The following is a 14,378-nucleotide window of genomic DNA, read 5'->3' on the forward strand; positions in this document are numbered from 1 at the left end:
AGGCGCCCCCCCGTGATTGGCTCACGACCGAGGGGCGTGGCCCGCGGCGCCCCGCCCCGCCCCGCCGGCATGCCCAGACTTAAACCGGAGCCCGCTCAGTGCGGGCGCTGGCCAATCGCGAGCCGGCAGGGCAGAGGCGCCCCCCCGTGATTGGCTCACGGCCGAGGGGCGTGGCCCGCGCCCCGCCCCCGCCCCGCCCGCGTGTCGGGGTAAGAGGCGGGCGGGCGCTGCGGGCGCTGGACGCGGCTGGCATGGAGGCGCCCTGGAGGAGCCTGTCCGCTGAGGTAGGCCGAGCGCGTGGGGCCGCGCGCACCTTCCCCCCAGGCACTCCCGGGCCCGGAGCTCGGGCCGTCGGCCCCCGCGGGCGAGGGGAGGCCGAGAGTGTCCCGGCCGGAGGAGCTGCGGGGCCTTCCCACAGGGCCTGCGTCTGTGTCCCTCAGGAGCTGGAGAAGCAGTACTCGCCCAGCCAGTGGGTCGTCCGGCTGGGAGCCGAGGAAGCCCTGGAGGCCTACCTACAGACGGGGATCGAGGGTACGGGGAGCTGCCCCGGGTGGGACGCGGAGCCACGCACTCCCGAGCCCCGCGGGCCACTGGGCAGGTCTCGGGACCCCTGCTTCGGGCGTGGGTGGGGGCCGGAGAGGCCAACCCTACTGTCCGCTGGGGATGATAGCTTATCTCAACTACTCACTGGAGATGGGAGGTTATTGCTGCTTTTAAATAACTCTTCAGGCTTTATTGTCCTGTTGATTTTGCAGCAAAACTTCATACATTCCATACCTGCGTACATAAAAGGTTCCTTGGTAGAATTCACTTTTTTTTTAACTCCTCCCCCTCCCCTCTTGTTGCTATTCTGTTGTTGTTTTGTCTTTTGTACTGAGTCCGGCTTTTCCCTTCTGGTTGTTTTTGGTTATACTGGGCCACATGCTTACAGGCCCCACTGCCAGCCCTTATTGCTTTATTTTTCAGATAGGGTCTTAACACAATCTCAGCTCAGTCCTCCTAAGCCTCAGCCTCCTGCACAGCTGACACCACAGGTGTGTGTGGGTGTGTATGTGTGCGCGTGCCAGTATTGGGGCTTAAACTTAGGGCCTGGATACTGTCCCCTTGCTTTCTCACTTTAGCTAGTGTTCTACCGCTAGAGTCACAGCTCCACTTCTGGCTTTTTGCCCGTTCACTGGGGATAAAGAGTCTCACAGACTCCTGCCCTAGCTGGCTTCAAACCATCGATCCTCAGATCTCAGCCTCCTCAGTAGCTAGGATGACAGGTGTGAGCCACGGGCACTTGGCTAGTTAAAATTCATTTTACAACAAAGGAAATGTAATATATAACTGTATTGATGCAGGTATATTTATGTACATAGATATAGATACCAGATGCAAATGGGTAAGTACTATGACTCTAATGTGTTTCCAGGTTCTCAGAGTAGTCATGTTTATCTAGAAGAAGGGCTGGCGGGGGCAGGTGGGGGAGGAATGGGGAGTTAATGTTTAATGGGACCGAGTTTTGGTTTGAGGGAGGAGAAAATTCTGGAGGTGGAAGCAGTGGGGACTACATACAATGTAAGTGGACATAATCTCATTGAACTTAAAACTGATTGAGACGGAAGAGCATTTTTATGAGCATTTTCCCACAGTTAAAAATACCATGCATCACATTTTAATGCCTGTGGTAGCAGAACTGCAGGAGCACTGCTTGGCCTGGGAGCTTTCTCGCTACTCGCCTAGCCCTAGCCCAAGGGAGCTCCAGTTCTTGCCCGTTTCGGCCATGGCGGTGCTGGGCTCCAAGCACGCCACCCATTCCCAGCAGCCATACTGTGGACTAGGCCAACTCTTGAAGTGTGGAGAGCTCCTGCAGACACCCCAGGTCCCAGCCAAGACCCATTCCAGTCCCCAACGAGGATTCCAGTCACATCTTACATCTTGCCTCGGTGCGGGCCAATCACCAGTGTAGATTGGTGGGTGGGACCTTGTAATTGACAGTCCCTGACACAGGTGGCTCTGTAAGTGGGATTTTCCCGTTTACTACAAGAGAGGGAGGAGGGGGCTGGGGATATAGCCTAGTGGCAAGAGTGCCTGCCTCGGATACACGAGGCCCTAGGTTCGATTCCCCAGCACCACATATACAGAAAATGGCCAGAAGCGGCGCTGTGGCTCAAGTGGCAGAGTGCTATCCTTGAGCGGGAAGAAGCCAGGGACAGTGCTCAGGCCCTGAGTTCAAGGCCCAGGACTGGCCAAAAAAAAAAAAGAGAGGGAGGAGGAGGAGGAAGGAGGGAAAGGGGGAGAGAAATAGGTACACAAAATACAACCCTGTTGTTTTTCTTTGCCTTTCCTGGGGTTTGAACTCAGGGCCTGGGTGCTGTCCTTGAGCTTTTTATTCTCTCAGCTAGCACTCTACAACTTGAGCCACAGCTCCACTTAGGCATTTTTGGTGGCTACTTGGAGATAAGTCACATGGACTTTCTGATCTGGGCTAGCTTCAAGCCATGATCCTCAGATCCCAGCCCTCTGAGTAGTTGGGATTATAGGCGTGAACAACCAGTGCCTGGCTTACCTTTTCATTTTAATAGGCTCAGTTTGGTAGCTTTTGTGCATGTATGTGCCAATACTGAGCTTTGAACTCAGGGCCTCGAGCTTGTTTGGCTTTTTTTTTTTTTAACCTCCAGTTGTCTGTAGCAAATGTTGCCAAACCAATCACTACTCTCTACTTCCTAAACCTTATTGTCATTCCAAAAGGAAACCCCTTTCTGTCCTCTGGGTAACCCCTACTTCCTTTCCCTAGAGGTTGTTCTCTGTAGACAGTCATATCGCAGGTGTCTGGCTTCTTAGCAAGATGGCTTCCAGGCTCATTCGTGCTGTAGCAGGCATTAGAACTAAATTCTTTTTTCTCGGTTCTGGGGCTTCCACTCTGGGCCTGGTTGCTGTCCCCGAGCTCTTTTGCTCAAGGATTGTGCTCTACCACCTTGAGCCACAGTGCCACTTCCTGTTTTCTGGTGGGCAATTTGGAGATAAGAGTCTCTTGGACTTTCCTGACTGTGCTGGCTTTGAATCACGATCCCCATGGATCCTCAGATCTCAGCCTCCTGAGGAGCTAGGATTACAGGCCTGAGCCACCGGCCGGCACCCAGCTTCCTAAACTTTTTAAGGCAGGCAGCTACCTAATTGTTTTCAAGAAGACTTCTGGCCAGGAGTGGTGGCTCAGGACTGCAATCCGAGCTACACAGCGGGCAGAGGAAGGAGAATGACAGGTCAGTCTGGTCAAAAGGTAAAGCAAGGGGCTGGGGATATGGCCTCATGGCAAGAGAGCTTGCCTCCTATACATGAAGCCCTGGGTTCAATTCCCCAGCACCGCATATACAGAAAATGGCCAGAAGTGGCACTGTGGCTCAAGTGGCAGAGTGCTAGCCTTGAGCAAAAAGAAGCCAGGGACAGTGCTCAGGCCCAGAGTCCAAGCCCCAGGACTGGCCAAAAAAAAAGGTAAAGCAAGTAAAGCAAAAGGTTCTGGATGTGGGCTGGGAATGGGGCTCAGTGGTAGAGCGCTTGCCTAGCACACATGAAGCTCTGGGTTTGAATTCTCGGTACCACAAACACAGAAAAACTCCGAAGTGGCGCTGTGGCTCAAGTGGCAGAGCTAGCCTTGAGCAAAAGTAGCTCAGGGACAGTGCTCAGGCCCTGAGTTCAGACTGGCAAACAAAAAAGGTTCTGGATGCATGGCTCACGTGGTCAGGTGCCTGCCTAGCAAGTGGGAGGCCCTGGGTCCCTCCCGCCACCTGAGCTCCGAACAGTGGCTTGTGCATTTCCCGAGGCAGCCACCAGGAAGGCCCGGGTCACCAGGAGGAGCCAGCTGGATGTCCCCTACGGAGATGGGGACGGGGAGAAAGTAGACATTTACTTCCCTGATGTGGCATCTGAAGGTGAGCCAAGTGGGCCATTGGTCTGTGGCGGCCGCCCAGGGCTCAGCCTCCCCCAGGGCCCACCTCCCCCAGCCTCCCCCAGGGCCCAGCCTCCCCCAGCCTCCCCCAGGGCCCAGCTCCCCCAGCCTCCCCCAGGGCCCAGCTCCCCCAGGGCCCAGCCTCCCCCAGGGCCCAGCTCCCCCAGCCTCCCCCAGGGCCCAGCTCCCCCAGGGCCCAGCTCCCCCAGCCTCCCCCAGGGCCCAGCCTCCCCCAGGGCCCAGCTCCCCCAGCCTCCCCCAGGGCCCAGCTCCCCCAGGGCCCAGCTCCCTCAGGGCCCAGCCTCCCCCAGGGCCCAGCCTCCCCCAGGGCCCATCCTCCCCCAGGGCCCAGCCTCCCCCAGGGCCCTCTGTTTTTTCTTGCAGCTTTGCCGTTCTTGCTGTTCTTTCATGGAGGATACTGGCAGAGTGGAAGGTGAGCTGGGTTCAGGCGAATGCAGATCGGGTCTTTGTAGGAGCAAGGTTTAGAATGCAGCCACGGCTCCACAGGAAGCGAGAGGCGCAGGGGCTCAGTGCTATGTCAAACCCTTATGCAGTGTTTGTGCTTTCACAAACTTGTGTTCCTCACCCCTCATTGCACGAGTGTGGGCTGCAACTCAGCAAGCTTCGTTCCAGCTACACAGGTGTATGCGCTCGCACGGGGAAGGCTGGAGTCAGGCTGTTGGGGAGGGGGCCTTCCCATCCCCCAAGCTTCTGGTGGTCTCTCGCGGTCCGCTGCTTTCTCACGGCCGTGGTATCTGGGTCTCAAGTGTCTCCCTCTCTTTTTTCATTTTTTTCTTCACATTTGCCTATAATTTAGTCAGATTAACTGATTTTGCACTCTTTCCCGGGGTCCCCTGCACCTCTGTTGTTCCCTTGCCTTCAGTGAGTTCATCTTCATACATAGAAACCATGAATTTCCATATTACGTGGCCTCCACTATTTCTCCCCCGCCCCGCCCTCATCTCCCAAATATTCCTATTATGCTTATGTTCGCTTCATCCCCCTACACACCACACACCACACACACACACACACACACACACACACACACACACACACGAATATATAAGCATGTATCTTTTAGTCTGTATTTTACAAATGAATGGAAAATATTCAGTATTTAGCTTTTCTGGGGTGAGGGTGGGGTTATGGGGCTTGAACTCAGGGCCTGGGTGCTGTCCCTGGGCATATTTTTACACTATTTGAGCCACCGTGCCATTTCTGGCATTTTTGATAGTTTATTGGAGATCAAGAGTCTCACAGACAGACTTTCCTCCTGGGCTGGCTTTGAACCTCAGTCCTCACATCACAGCCTCCTGAGCAGCTGGGATTACAGACGTAAGCCACCAGGGTCAGTACTATTTTGCTTTTTGAGTTTGGCTTATCTTGTGTGCAGCTCCCTGAATAGCTTTTCTTCTGAGAGGACCACCTTAGTCCAGGATAATCTCATCTGAGAGTTCTCCATTCTGTCTGCAAAGACCCTAACACCAAGTGAGGCCACCATTTACTAGATGTCACATAGGACACGCTATTCACACCACACCCAGAGAGGTGGATTGGGCATCTTGCTGATCAGGGGAAAGCCGGAGTGGCCAGTGAGCTCAGTAGTGCACTTAGGACCCAGAGGACATGGGACTTTCAGCGCTCAGAAAGGGAAGGCAGAGCCAGGTGCTGGCGGCGTACGCCTATAATCCTAACTACTTAGGAAGCTGACACCTGAGGATCTCGGTTCAAAATTGGCCCGGGAAAGAAAGTCTGAGAGACCATCTCCAGTCACCCCCTCCCCCCAAAAAAAAGCTAGAAATGGAGCTGTGGGTCAGTGGTAGAGCGCTAGCCTTAAGCAAAAAAGCTCAGGGACAACACCTAGTCCTGAGTTCAAGCCCCAGACCTGGCACACGGCTCAAAAGGTAGCCCTAAGATAAAAAGGTAGTGTTCGGCTGTGCTGTTCTAGCACTTTCCTAGGGAGTCTCTGCCACCTGTGTAGCTGAGATTACAGATGTGGGCCACTGCATCTGGCCAAGATGTTCTTCTTTATAGCTGTTCTCTTCTTAGTGCATGCAGAAATCTGCACCCCCAATCTTAAGCTCTCAAAAGCAGGGACCATTATAAGAGGGCACAGAGTTGGGCACCAGTGGCTCAGGCCTGTCATCCTAGCTACTCAGGAGGCTGAGATCTGAGGATCAAGGTTCAGATTCAAAGCCAATCTGGGTAGAAAAGTCCTTGAGACTCTTACCCCAATTAACCATCCAAAGGCTGGAAGTGGCGCTATGGCTCAAGTGGTAGAGTGCTAGCCTTGAGCAAAAAACCCCAGTGACAGTGCTCAGGCCCTGAGTTCAGGCCTCAGTACCAACACACACATACACACACACACACACACACACGAATATAATTGTCTGGGTTTTACAGGTAAGGGTTCCCCTGACTGGCATTTGAGGACACAGCCCTCCCCCTGCCCTGCCATGATGTTCAGTGTATCCTGGACTGGGCGGGGGGGGGGGGGGGAAGGACAGGACCAAGGACAAGCGCCCTCCGGTTGTCACCTCTTTTGTCTCTGCAGTAAAGACGAGTCCGCCTTCATGGTCAACCCCCTGACGGCACACGGGGTGGCCACGGTCATTGTGGCTTATGACATCGCCCCCAAAGGTAGCAAGAGTGGGCGGGGCGGGTTCTGGACGGGGGGCAGGGCAGGGAAGCGCTGCAGCTTCCCAGTGGATCCTGACCCCGTCTGTGCTCTTGGTTCAGGCACCATAGACAAGATGGTAGAGCAGGCGGCCTGCAGCGTTGCCTTTGTGCAGAAGAGGTTTCCAGATAACAAGTGGGTGGCACCGCAGGTGCTCTGCGTGGCTGTCAGATCGGGGGCTCTGGTGCTTTGGGGAGCGTAACACAAACCCACTCAGCTCTCCTTCTGACCTATCCTAGAGGCATTTTCCTGTGTGGACACTCAGCGGGGGCTCAGCTGGCTGCCATGATGCTCTCGGTTAACTGGTCCAAGCATGGAGTCACACCCAACCTCAAAGGTGTCTGTGGGGACTGCAGGCTCCCCCGTGGGCTGAGCCTTCGGGTCGTCTGCTCCAAGCCTTCGTGTGTGGCTGGATCCTGGGGCCCTGCCTTCTCTCTGTCCCCTCCCTGCGCCCCCACCCAAGGCTTCCCCTCTGACCTGGACGCTCGCCTGGCCCCCCTCTTGCTCTTACCTGGGCCCTGGCCTTCCTTTCCTCCACAGGGCTTTTCCTGCTGAGTGGGATCTATGACCTGGAACCTCTCGTGTCCACCTCCCAGAACAGCCCTCTCCACATGACGCTGTGAGTCGCCAGCCCTCTGCCTGCCCTGCCCACCTGGGAGCTGGCCACGCCCTCTGTCCTGACCCTGGTCCCCCTCCCAACACACCAGGGAGGATGCTGGGAGGAACAGCCCGCAGCGGCACCTGGAGGTGGCCCCTGTGACGCCTGTCTGCCCCATATTGGTGGCTGTGGGTCAGCACGACTCCCCAGAGTTCCACCGACAGTCCTGGGAGTTCTACCAGGTACTCCTGGCGTCTGGCCGGCTTGTGGCTGGAGGTCAAGGGTCACGGGACCTTCGCCTTACCTTCCCTTTTATTTTGCCCAGATGGACCTGCAGACCTTTAGCCATTCACTCAATGAATACTTCCTGTGGCCTGGCCTCCCGCTAGGCCCGGTGGGAACCCTCTCCCCTGCCCCACCCCAGCCTCCCACTGCCTCCCCCTCATCTCTCCTTCCCAGACACTGTGCCGAACAGGGTGCAAGGCCTCATTTGAAGAACTGCCCAGCAAGGACCACTTCGAGATCATTTGCAACCTGACCCAGGAGGATGACAGACTCAACCAGGTAGGGCCGGGCCCTCCCACGCCACTGTGATGGCAAGGGGCCTGTGGGCTCTCTCTCGACTTCCCCTCGCTTAGGGGGGGAAGGGGCTTGTCCGCCCCTTCCTGGGTGGTCCATTATCGCTCACGCAGGAGCGATGGCCACAGGTAGCCTCGGTGGCGTGTGGTCGCAGGGTGCCCCAAAACCGCCAAGAACGACACGGACGCGTGGGTCCCTGGAGAAAACCTCTAGGGCTTCTGTCTATTCAAATGAGGAGCCTCCCAGATAGACCCCAAAGGCGGGCACAAGAGAGGGGCCCCTGATTGGTCCCAAGGGGCTGTCCCTCAAGTGATGTCAGACTTCCCTCTCTTCCTGTTAAAGACAGGAAGGGGAAGGACAGGCTGAGGTCAGCTGTGGCCCCTTAAAGGTGCAGCTGACCCCAACAGGGGCCCTTTCACCACCACCACCCCCCACAGGGGGAGCCACCTCGCCTCCGGCATCCAAAAGGCTGGGGGTCCCGATGAGAAGAATTCAAAGTCCTTTAGGCTTCCTGGGCTCCCTTCCCTGCAGGTGGTGAGTTCAAGGCCAGCCTGGGCTACATCTCCCAAGTCAAAGCGTAAATGGGAACAGAATTTGAGAACAAACCTGACAAATATAGAAGTAGTCTTTTGCCTTTTTGTTTTTCTGGGAAAGGGGCATTTGGTTAGCTTGGTTTTGTCTTTGTTTTGGTAATGTGGTGCTGAAGTTTGTTTGTTCGTTTTGTTTTTGTTGCCAGTCCTGGGGCTTGGACTCAGGGCCTGAGCACTGTCCCTGGCTTCTTTTTGCTCAAGGCTAGCACTCTGCCACCTGAGCCACAGCGCCACTTCTGGCTTTTTTCTACATATGTGGTGCTGAGGAATCGAACCCAGGGCTTCACGTATACAAGACAAGCACTTTACCACTAGGCCACATTCCCAGCCCTGGTGCTGAGGTTTGATGCTAGGGCCTCAAACATGCCAGGCTAGTGCTCTATACTAAGCTACACTCCCAGCCTACTTACTGCTTTTTTTTATTTTTGGAGGAAGCCCAGTCCTGGAGCTTGAACTCAGGACACTCTACCAAGTGAGCCACAACCCCACGTCTCACTTTTTTTTTTTTTTTGGCCAGTCCTGGGCCTTGGACTCCGGGCCTGAGCACTGTCCCTGGCTTCTTCCCGCTCAAGGCTAGCACTCTGCCACTTGAGCCACAGCGCCACTTCTGGCCGTTTTCTGTATATGTGGTGCTGGGGAATCGAACCTAGGGCCTCGTGTATCCGAGGCAGGCACTCTTGCCACTAGGCTATATCCCCAGCTCCCACGTCTCACTTTTTAACATGGCTTTTTTTTTTTGTCAGTTGTGGGGCTTGAATCTGGGCCTGGGCGCTGTCCCTGAGCTCTTCAGCTCAAGGCTAGCGCTCTACCACTTGAGGCATAGCGCCACTTCCAACTTCTCATTTTTTTGTTGTTGGGTAACTGGAGATAAGAGTCTCATGGACTTAACTGCCCAGGGTAGCTTCAAACTGTGAGCCTCAGATCTCATTCTCCTAAGTAGCTAGGATTAAACAGAAAAAGCAAACACCCATAAAAGCTTACACCCTGGGGCTGGGAATATGGCCTAGTGGCAGAGTGCTTGCCTCATATGCATGAAGCCCTGGGTTCAATTCCTCAGCACCACATATATAGAAAAAGCCAAAAGTGGCGCTGTGGCTCAAGAGGTAGAGTGCTAGCCTTGAGCAAAAAGAAGCCCGGGACAGTGCTCAGGCGCTGAGTTCAAGCCCCAGTACTGGCCAAAAAAAACCCAAAGCTTACACCCTAAGGAACAACACCCCATATCTTTCAGCTGTCACTCCAGTTCCAGGGCTCTCTTGTCTTTCCTTCTATTGTAGATCATCTTGAAAACCATCTTCCAGTAGGGCTGCAAGCCCTGTGCACCGAGAACCTTTGGAGATAAAGGGATAGCACTGACCGGCCCGCCCGACTCACTGCTCACTGCTGGGAACTAGCCTAATGCTCTCCAAGTCCTCCCTGTCCCCTGCCCGGAAGAAGCTTCAGGCAGCGTCCAGTCAGAGCTGAGATGCCCGAAGCCACCACTTGGCCATGTCTGGGTCCTCTGCCTCCTGACAGGGTGTGACAAAATGCAAAATGTCTTCTCTCTGAAATGACCTGTGAAAGTTACCTATGCCCACAATGGAGCTGCTGGGGCCAGGAAGAGCCGAGTGCGTGCCCAGCATGTGTGAGCCCAAGCTGCATCCCCAGCACAGGGAGGGGGCCGGGGGGAGAGGAACGTCACTAAGAAGGAGCCTTAAGCTAGGCACCTGTCGCCTGTGACCCTGAGGAGGCTGAGCCCTGAGGGTCACGGTTTGGGGCCAACCCTAGGCAGGAAAGCCTGTGAGATGCTTATTTCCAGTGAAACACCAGAAAGCCAGAAGCAGAGCTGTGGCTGAAGGAGCAGAGCACTAGCCTTGAGCACAGGACAAGCCCCAGGACCAGCACCCCCGGGTGCCTCTAAACTACTGCCAAGAAGTCTGTGGGCCAACAGCATTCCAGATAAGTAGCATGCACCAGGACAGGTACGCCATGCTCTCCTCCAGACCCGGGCCCAGCCCTGCGACAAGCCCTGCCGACAGCGGTCCCCGTTTCCAAACAGCGGGTGTGAGCCACGTGCCTGTGGGTCATACCTAACCCCAGCGACTCAGCAGGCTGACAGTTACTGGATCATGGTTCAAGTCCAGCCTAGACAGAAAAGTCTGAGAGACTATCTCCAAAATAACCAGCGAAAAGCTGGGTTAGAAACGAGGCTTAAGTGGACAAGTGCCGACCAGCAAGTATAAGGCCCTGAGTTCAGACCTCAGTGCCAGTAAGGGCTGGCGTGGACTCTTCCCAAGCTCTGCCACCACCACTGGCAGGTCCCCCGCCCCCCGCGAGCCTGCCATCGCAGGGGCCCGGACCCCGTCCTCTGGCTGGAGACCCAGGCCTCAGCTCTCCTTCCACAATTCCAAATCGCGTTTGTAATTTCACTGTAGCTGTTATGCAAAGGTAGGGCCAAATCTAACGGCTTTCTAACAGCTGCGGCTGCCCAGCACCCTGAGCCTGCCTAACACTTGACTGCACCCCATCTTCTGCATCTTCCAGATTTTCTCCAGAGGCTCTGGACCTTCATTTGTTCAGTTATAAAATCATCTAGAAGGCATATCAAGAGTCCAGGGTGTGGACATAGGTTTGACCATGTAAAAACATTTAGTAGCTGATTTCTTTTTTTTTGCCAGTCCTGGGGCTTGAACTCTGGGCCTGGGCACCAATTTGGTGCTTCTTTTGCTCGAATTCAAGGCTAGCACTCTACCACTTGAGCTACAGCACCACTTCTGGCCTTTTCTATTCATGTGGTACTAAGGAATTGAACCCAGGGCTTCATGCATGCTAGGCAAGCACTGATAGCTGATTACTGAATAAATAACCTGGGAGTAACTGGCTAGACCCTGAAAAACACTTTCACTGACTTTTTTCCCCAAGGCAGCCAAGACTTCAATATAAAAACCCAAACCAAGAAAAACAAGAAATCTCTTAGGAGCGTCTTTTATAAATCATCTTGAAATGTGAAAAGCTTTTCAGAACAGACAAAACTTTAGGTCAGAAAGGAAAGGTAATACACATGATTGTAAAAACCTTTTGGTGTGTGTTGGTGGCTCACGCCTATAATCTTAGCTACTCCAGAGCTTGAGCTCTGAGGATTGTGGGTCAAAGCCAGCCCAGGCAGGAAAGTACGTGAGACTCTTGATCCACAATTAACTACCAAAAAAACAAAAAGGGCACTGTGATGAAGTGATAGAGTGCTAGCCTTGAGCAAACACAAACTCCAAGACAGCATTCAGGCCCTGAACTAAAGCCCCAAGACTGGCACCAAAAAGAAAATAACAAAAAAACACCCTCAGACTTCTTCAGGACCAAAGCAAAACAAAAAACACCCATGCCACGGAGTTCAAAAGACAAATAACAAATGAAGTGTTTGCCTGTGAAGCTGGGTCCCTCGCGTCTTAGGACCCTTACCAACCAACAGGAACCCATCAGGAAGGAGGGCACAGGACTAGCAGGCTTAGGCAAATCCCAGACAAGAAATCGCTGACCTCAAGCAGTACTCCACCCCCAGTAGACACACAAATGAAAACAGCTGCTGTGTACTCTCTGGTGGGCAAAGATCAAAACTGATGTTACTCAGTGCTGTGGGCAAACAAGGTCTCTGGGAACATCAAACAGTCTTGACTTTGCTGCATTGACAGTGGTCAACAGAAGCAGCACATCCTCCCACATTACACCCCACCCCTTCCCACTGTGGTCCTGGGTAGTCTCTTAGGAAACCTGGTGGCTGGGAATTATGGCTTGGGTACTGAGAAGGAACCACATTCTGGACTGCTGGTGTGAACAGAACACCTTAGGACATACAGAAGGGTCTCACTGGCCCATACCCCCTCAGCCTGTAGAAAATGACAGCCCCCAGCTGACCATCCAAGGCTAAGATTTCCTCCCACCAGTAAGTGGGAGGAGTCGATGGCCTTCTAACCTACTCTCCTGAAGTGAATGCCACATAAGCCAGTTCCCCAGGGCTGACCTGAGACCCCAACAGAGGCCTGAGGTCTAGGGACCTCCAGCATGGAGTTCCTCGCTGAGCTTGCTCACTGTCTTCTCCAGAGGGCAGTTCTGCTCCGCTTTGACTTAGCATTAATAAGCTTCCCCTCTTGGTGTCCTTGAACAAGACCAAGAACTTTCTGGCTGGAACCCAGAGGCCCAAATCCAGTGAGAGGTTCACACAATTGACAGTTTTGTTAACCTGAGAAATAAACCCAAGTTACCAGTTTCTTACTAAATTCATGTTGCCAGATGAACAAATACAAAATTTGTTACTATGAATGTTTGCTAAACTTGATACAAGCCTTTTTGATTTTTTGCCAGTCCTGGAACTTGAACTCAAGCTCAGCATGGTCCTTAAGCCTCTCTGCTCAAGACTAGCACTCTACCACTTGAGCCACAGCGACACTTCTGGCTTTTTTCTGTGTATGTAGTACTGAGGAATTGAACCCAGGGCTTCATGCTACCACTACGCCACATTCCCAGCCTGTCTTCATCTCCCAGGGTTTGGATCACAGCTGTGTTATCACCATGCTTTTTGTTAGACCTTTTCTTTTCCTTCTATGGTGTTAACATGGTTTACTCTTATAAAACAGAACATTTTGTTGCTGTCAGAACTCAGCAAAATAAAAAATTCCATTTATTGTTGAACAACATTGTTTCACATATATACCAAACAGGTCCCAAACAAGATCTTTGGTCTTTTACCTGTTTCAAAAAACCCAATTAGCTTGTGTAGGTATATACACAAAAAGTCATGGGAAAGCAATTATCTATTATAATTTTATTTATTTATTTAGCCAGTCCTGGGGCTTGGGACTCAGGGCCTGAGCACTGTTCCTGGCTTCTTTTTGCTCAAGGCTAGCACTCTGCCACTTGAGCCACAGTGCTACCTCTGGTCTTTTCTGTTTATGTGGTGCTGGGGAATCAAACCCAGGGCTTCATGCATGCTAGGTGAGCACTCTACCTCTAAGCTACATTCCCAGCCTTTATTAATCTTTTTTTTGGCCAGTCCTGGGGCTTGAACTCAGGGCCTGAGCACTGAACCTGGCTTCATTTTTGCTCAAGGCTAGCACTCTACCACTTGAGCCACAGCGCTACTTCTGGCTGTTTTCTGTAAATGGGGTGCTGGGGACTTGAACCCCGGGCTTCATAAGCACTCTTGCCACTAGGCCATATTCCCAGCCCACCATATTAATCTTTTAAATGTGCTGTTCTGTATGTACAGCATCAAGTAACCTAGCGCAAGCCCTGCCTGTTCTCCAGCTGCTGCCAGTCATGGCGCAGGAAAAGCAAGACATTCAAGTCGCCAGTTGTGACTACGGCCAGACAACTTGGGTCAGGAGAACACTACCCACAACTGTCTCCTCTTCAAAACGGCTTCATATCCTTTGGCCAAATAGTTGTGCCCTGAGATCCTTAAAAAGCTGTTTCAAGCGGGGCAAGGATGGCTCGCGCCTGTAGTCCTAGCGACTTGGGAAGCTTGAGATCTTAGGATCCAAGCTCTGGGAAGACCATGAGACTTTTCTTGTTTTGGTGGTCCCGGGGCGTGGACGCTCCCTGTCCCTCCGCTTTTGTGCTCAGGGCTAGCACGCCAGCCCTTTGAGCCCCAGCTCCACTTCCATTTCGGGGGTGGTTCCTCAGATCTCTGCCTCCCGAGAAGCCAAGATTACAGGCGTGAGCCTGGTCGGAGCTCGGCCCGACGGTGACGCTCCTTACCCACGATGACCCGCGGGCAGGCCGGAGGCGAAGCGCCGCAGCCCCGAGCGGGGAAGCTCAGGGCCGGCGCTCGGCCCCGCGGCCCGGCCCCGCCGCGGGGAAGGCTCGCGGCGCTCCCCGAGGCCCACCCGCGTGCGGGCGGCCCCCACCACGGCGCGGGGCTTCCGGTGGGGGCCGCCCGGGACCCGAGCCCCGGCCCGCGCGCGCCCCGCGGCCTCCCGTGGGCTCCGAGTCGCCCGCCGCCGTGCACGGCGGAACGCCGGGGCCGCCTCCGCG

General features: G+C 54.1%; 1 protein-coding gene across 2 annotated transcripts; it reads left to right on the plus strand.

Moving 5' to 3' along the window:
- Window positions 1–222: 222 nt before the first annotated feature.
- On the plus strand, window positions 223–10,040 carry Afmid (arylformamidase). Of its 2 annotated transcripts, none has more exons than XM_048365380.1 (11): window positions 223–284; window positions 441–531; window positions 3,807–3,911; window positions 4,313–4,361; window positions 6,486–6,571; window positions 6,671–6,743; window positions 6,848–6,945; window positions 7,149–7,227; window positions 7,316–7,448; window positions 7,666–7,770; window positions 9,650–10,040. In XM_048365380.1, exons 1-11 carry the CDS (start codon window positions 252–254, stop codon window positions 9,674–9,676), a joined length of 879 nt encoding a protein of 292 aa, XP_048221337.1. In that variant the 5' UTR covers window positions 223–251; the 3' UTR covers window positions 9,677–10,040. The 2 variants fall into 2 exon arrangements, with proteins under 2 accessions (XP_048221337.1, XP_048221336.1); XM_048365379.1 differs by lacking the exon at window positions 9,650–10,040 and adding an exon at window positions 8,207–8,473 and having other exon boundaries at window positions 7,666–7,812.
- Window positions 10,041–14,378: the final 4,338 nt, after the last annotated feature.

This window comes from Perognathus longimembris, chromosome 17 (genome assembly GCF_023159225.1).
Source record: "Perognathus longimembris pacificus isolate PPM17 chromosome 17, ASM2315922v1, whole genome shotgun sequence".
NCBI classification, from domain to species: Eukaryota; Metazoa; Chordata; class Mammalia; order Rodentia; family Heteromyidae; genus Perognathus; species Perognathus longimembris.

Excerpts from the sequence above, each read along its gene's own strand:
- Afmid (XM_048365379.1), top strand. The coding sequence starts at position 252 with ATGGAGGCGCCCTGGAGGAGCCTGTCCGCTGAG. Across the intron at positions 532-3,806 it reads CCTACAGACGGGGATCGAGG|CCACCAGGAAGGCCCGGGTC; the intron begins GTACGGGGAGCT and ends TTCCCGAGGCAG. Across the intron at positions 4,362-6,485 it reads GGATACTGGCAGAGTGGAAG|TAAAGACGAGTCCGCCTTCA; the intron begins GTGAGCTGGGTT and ends TTGTCTCTGCAG.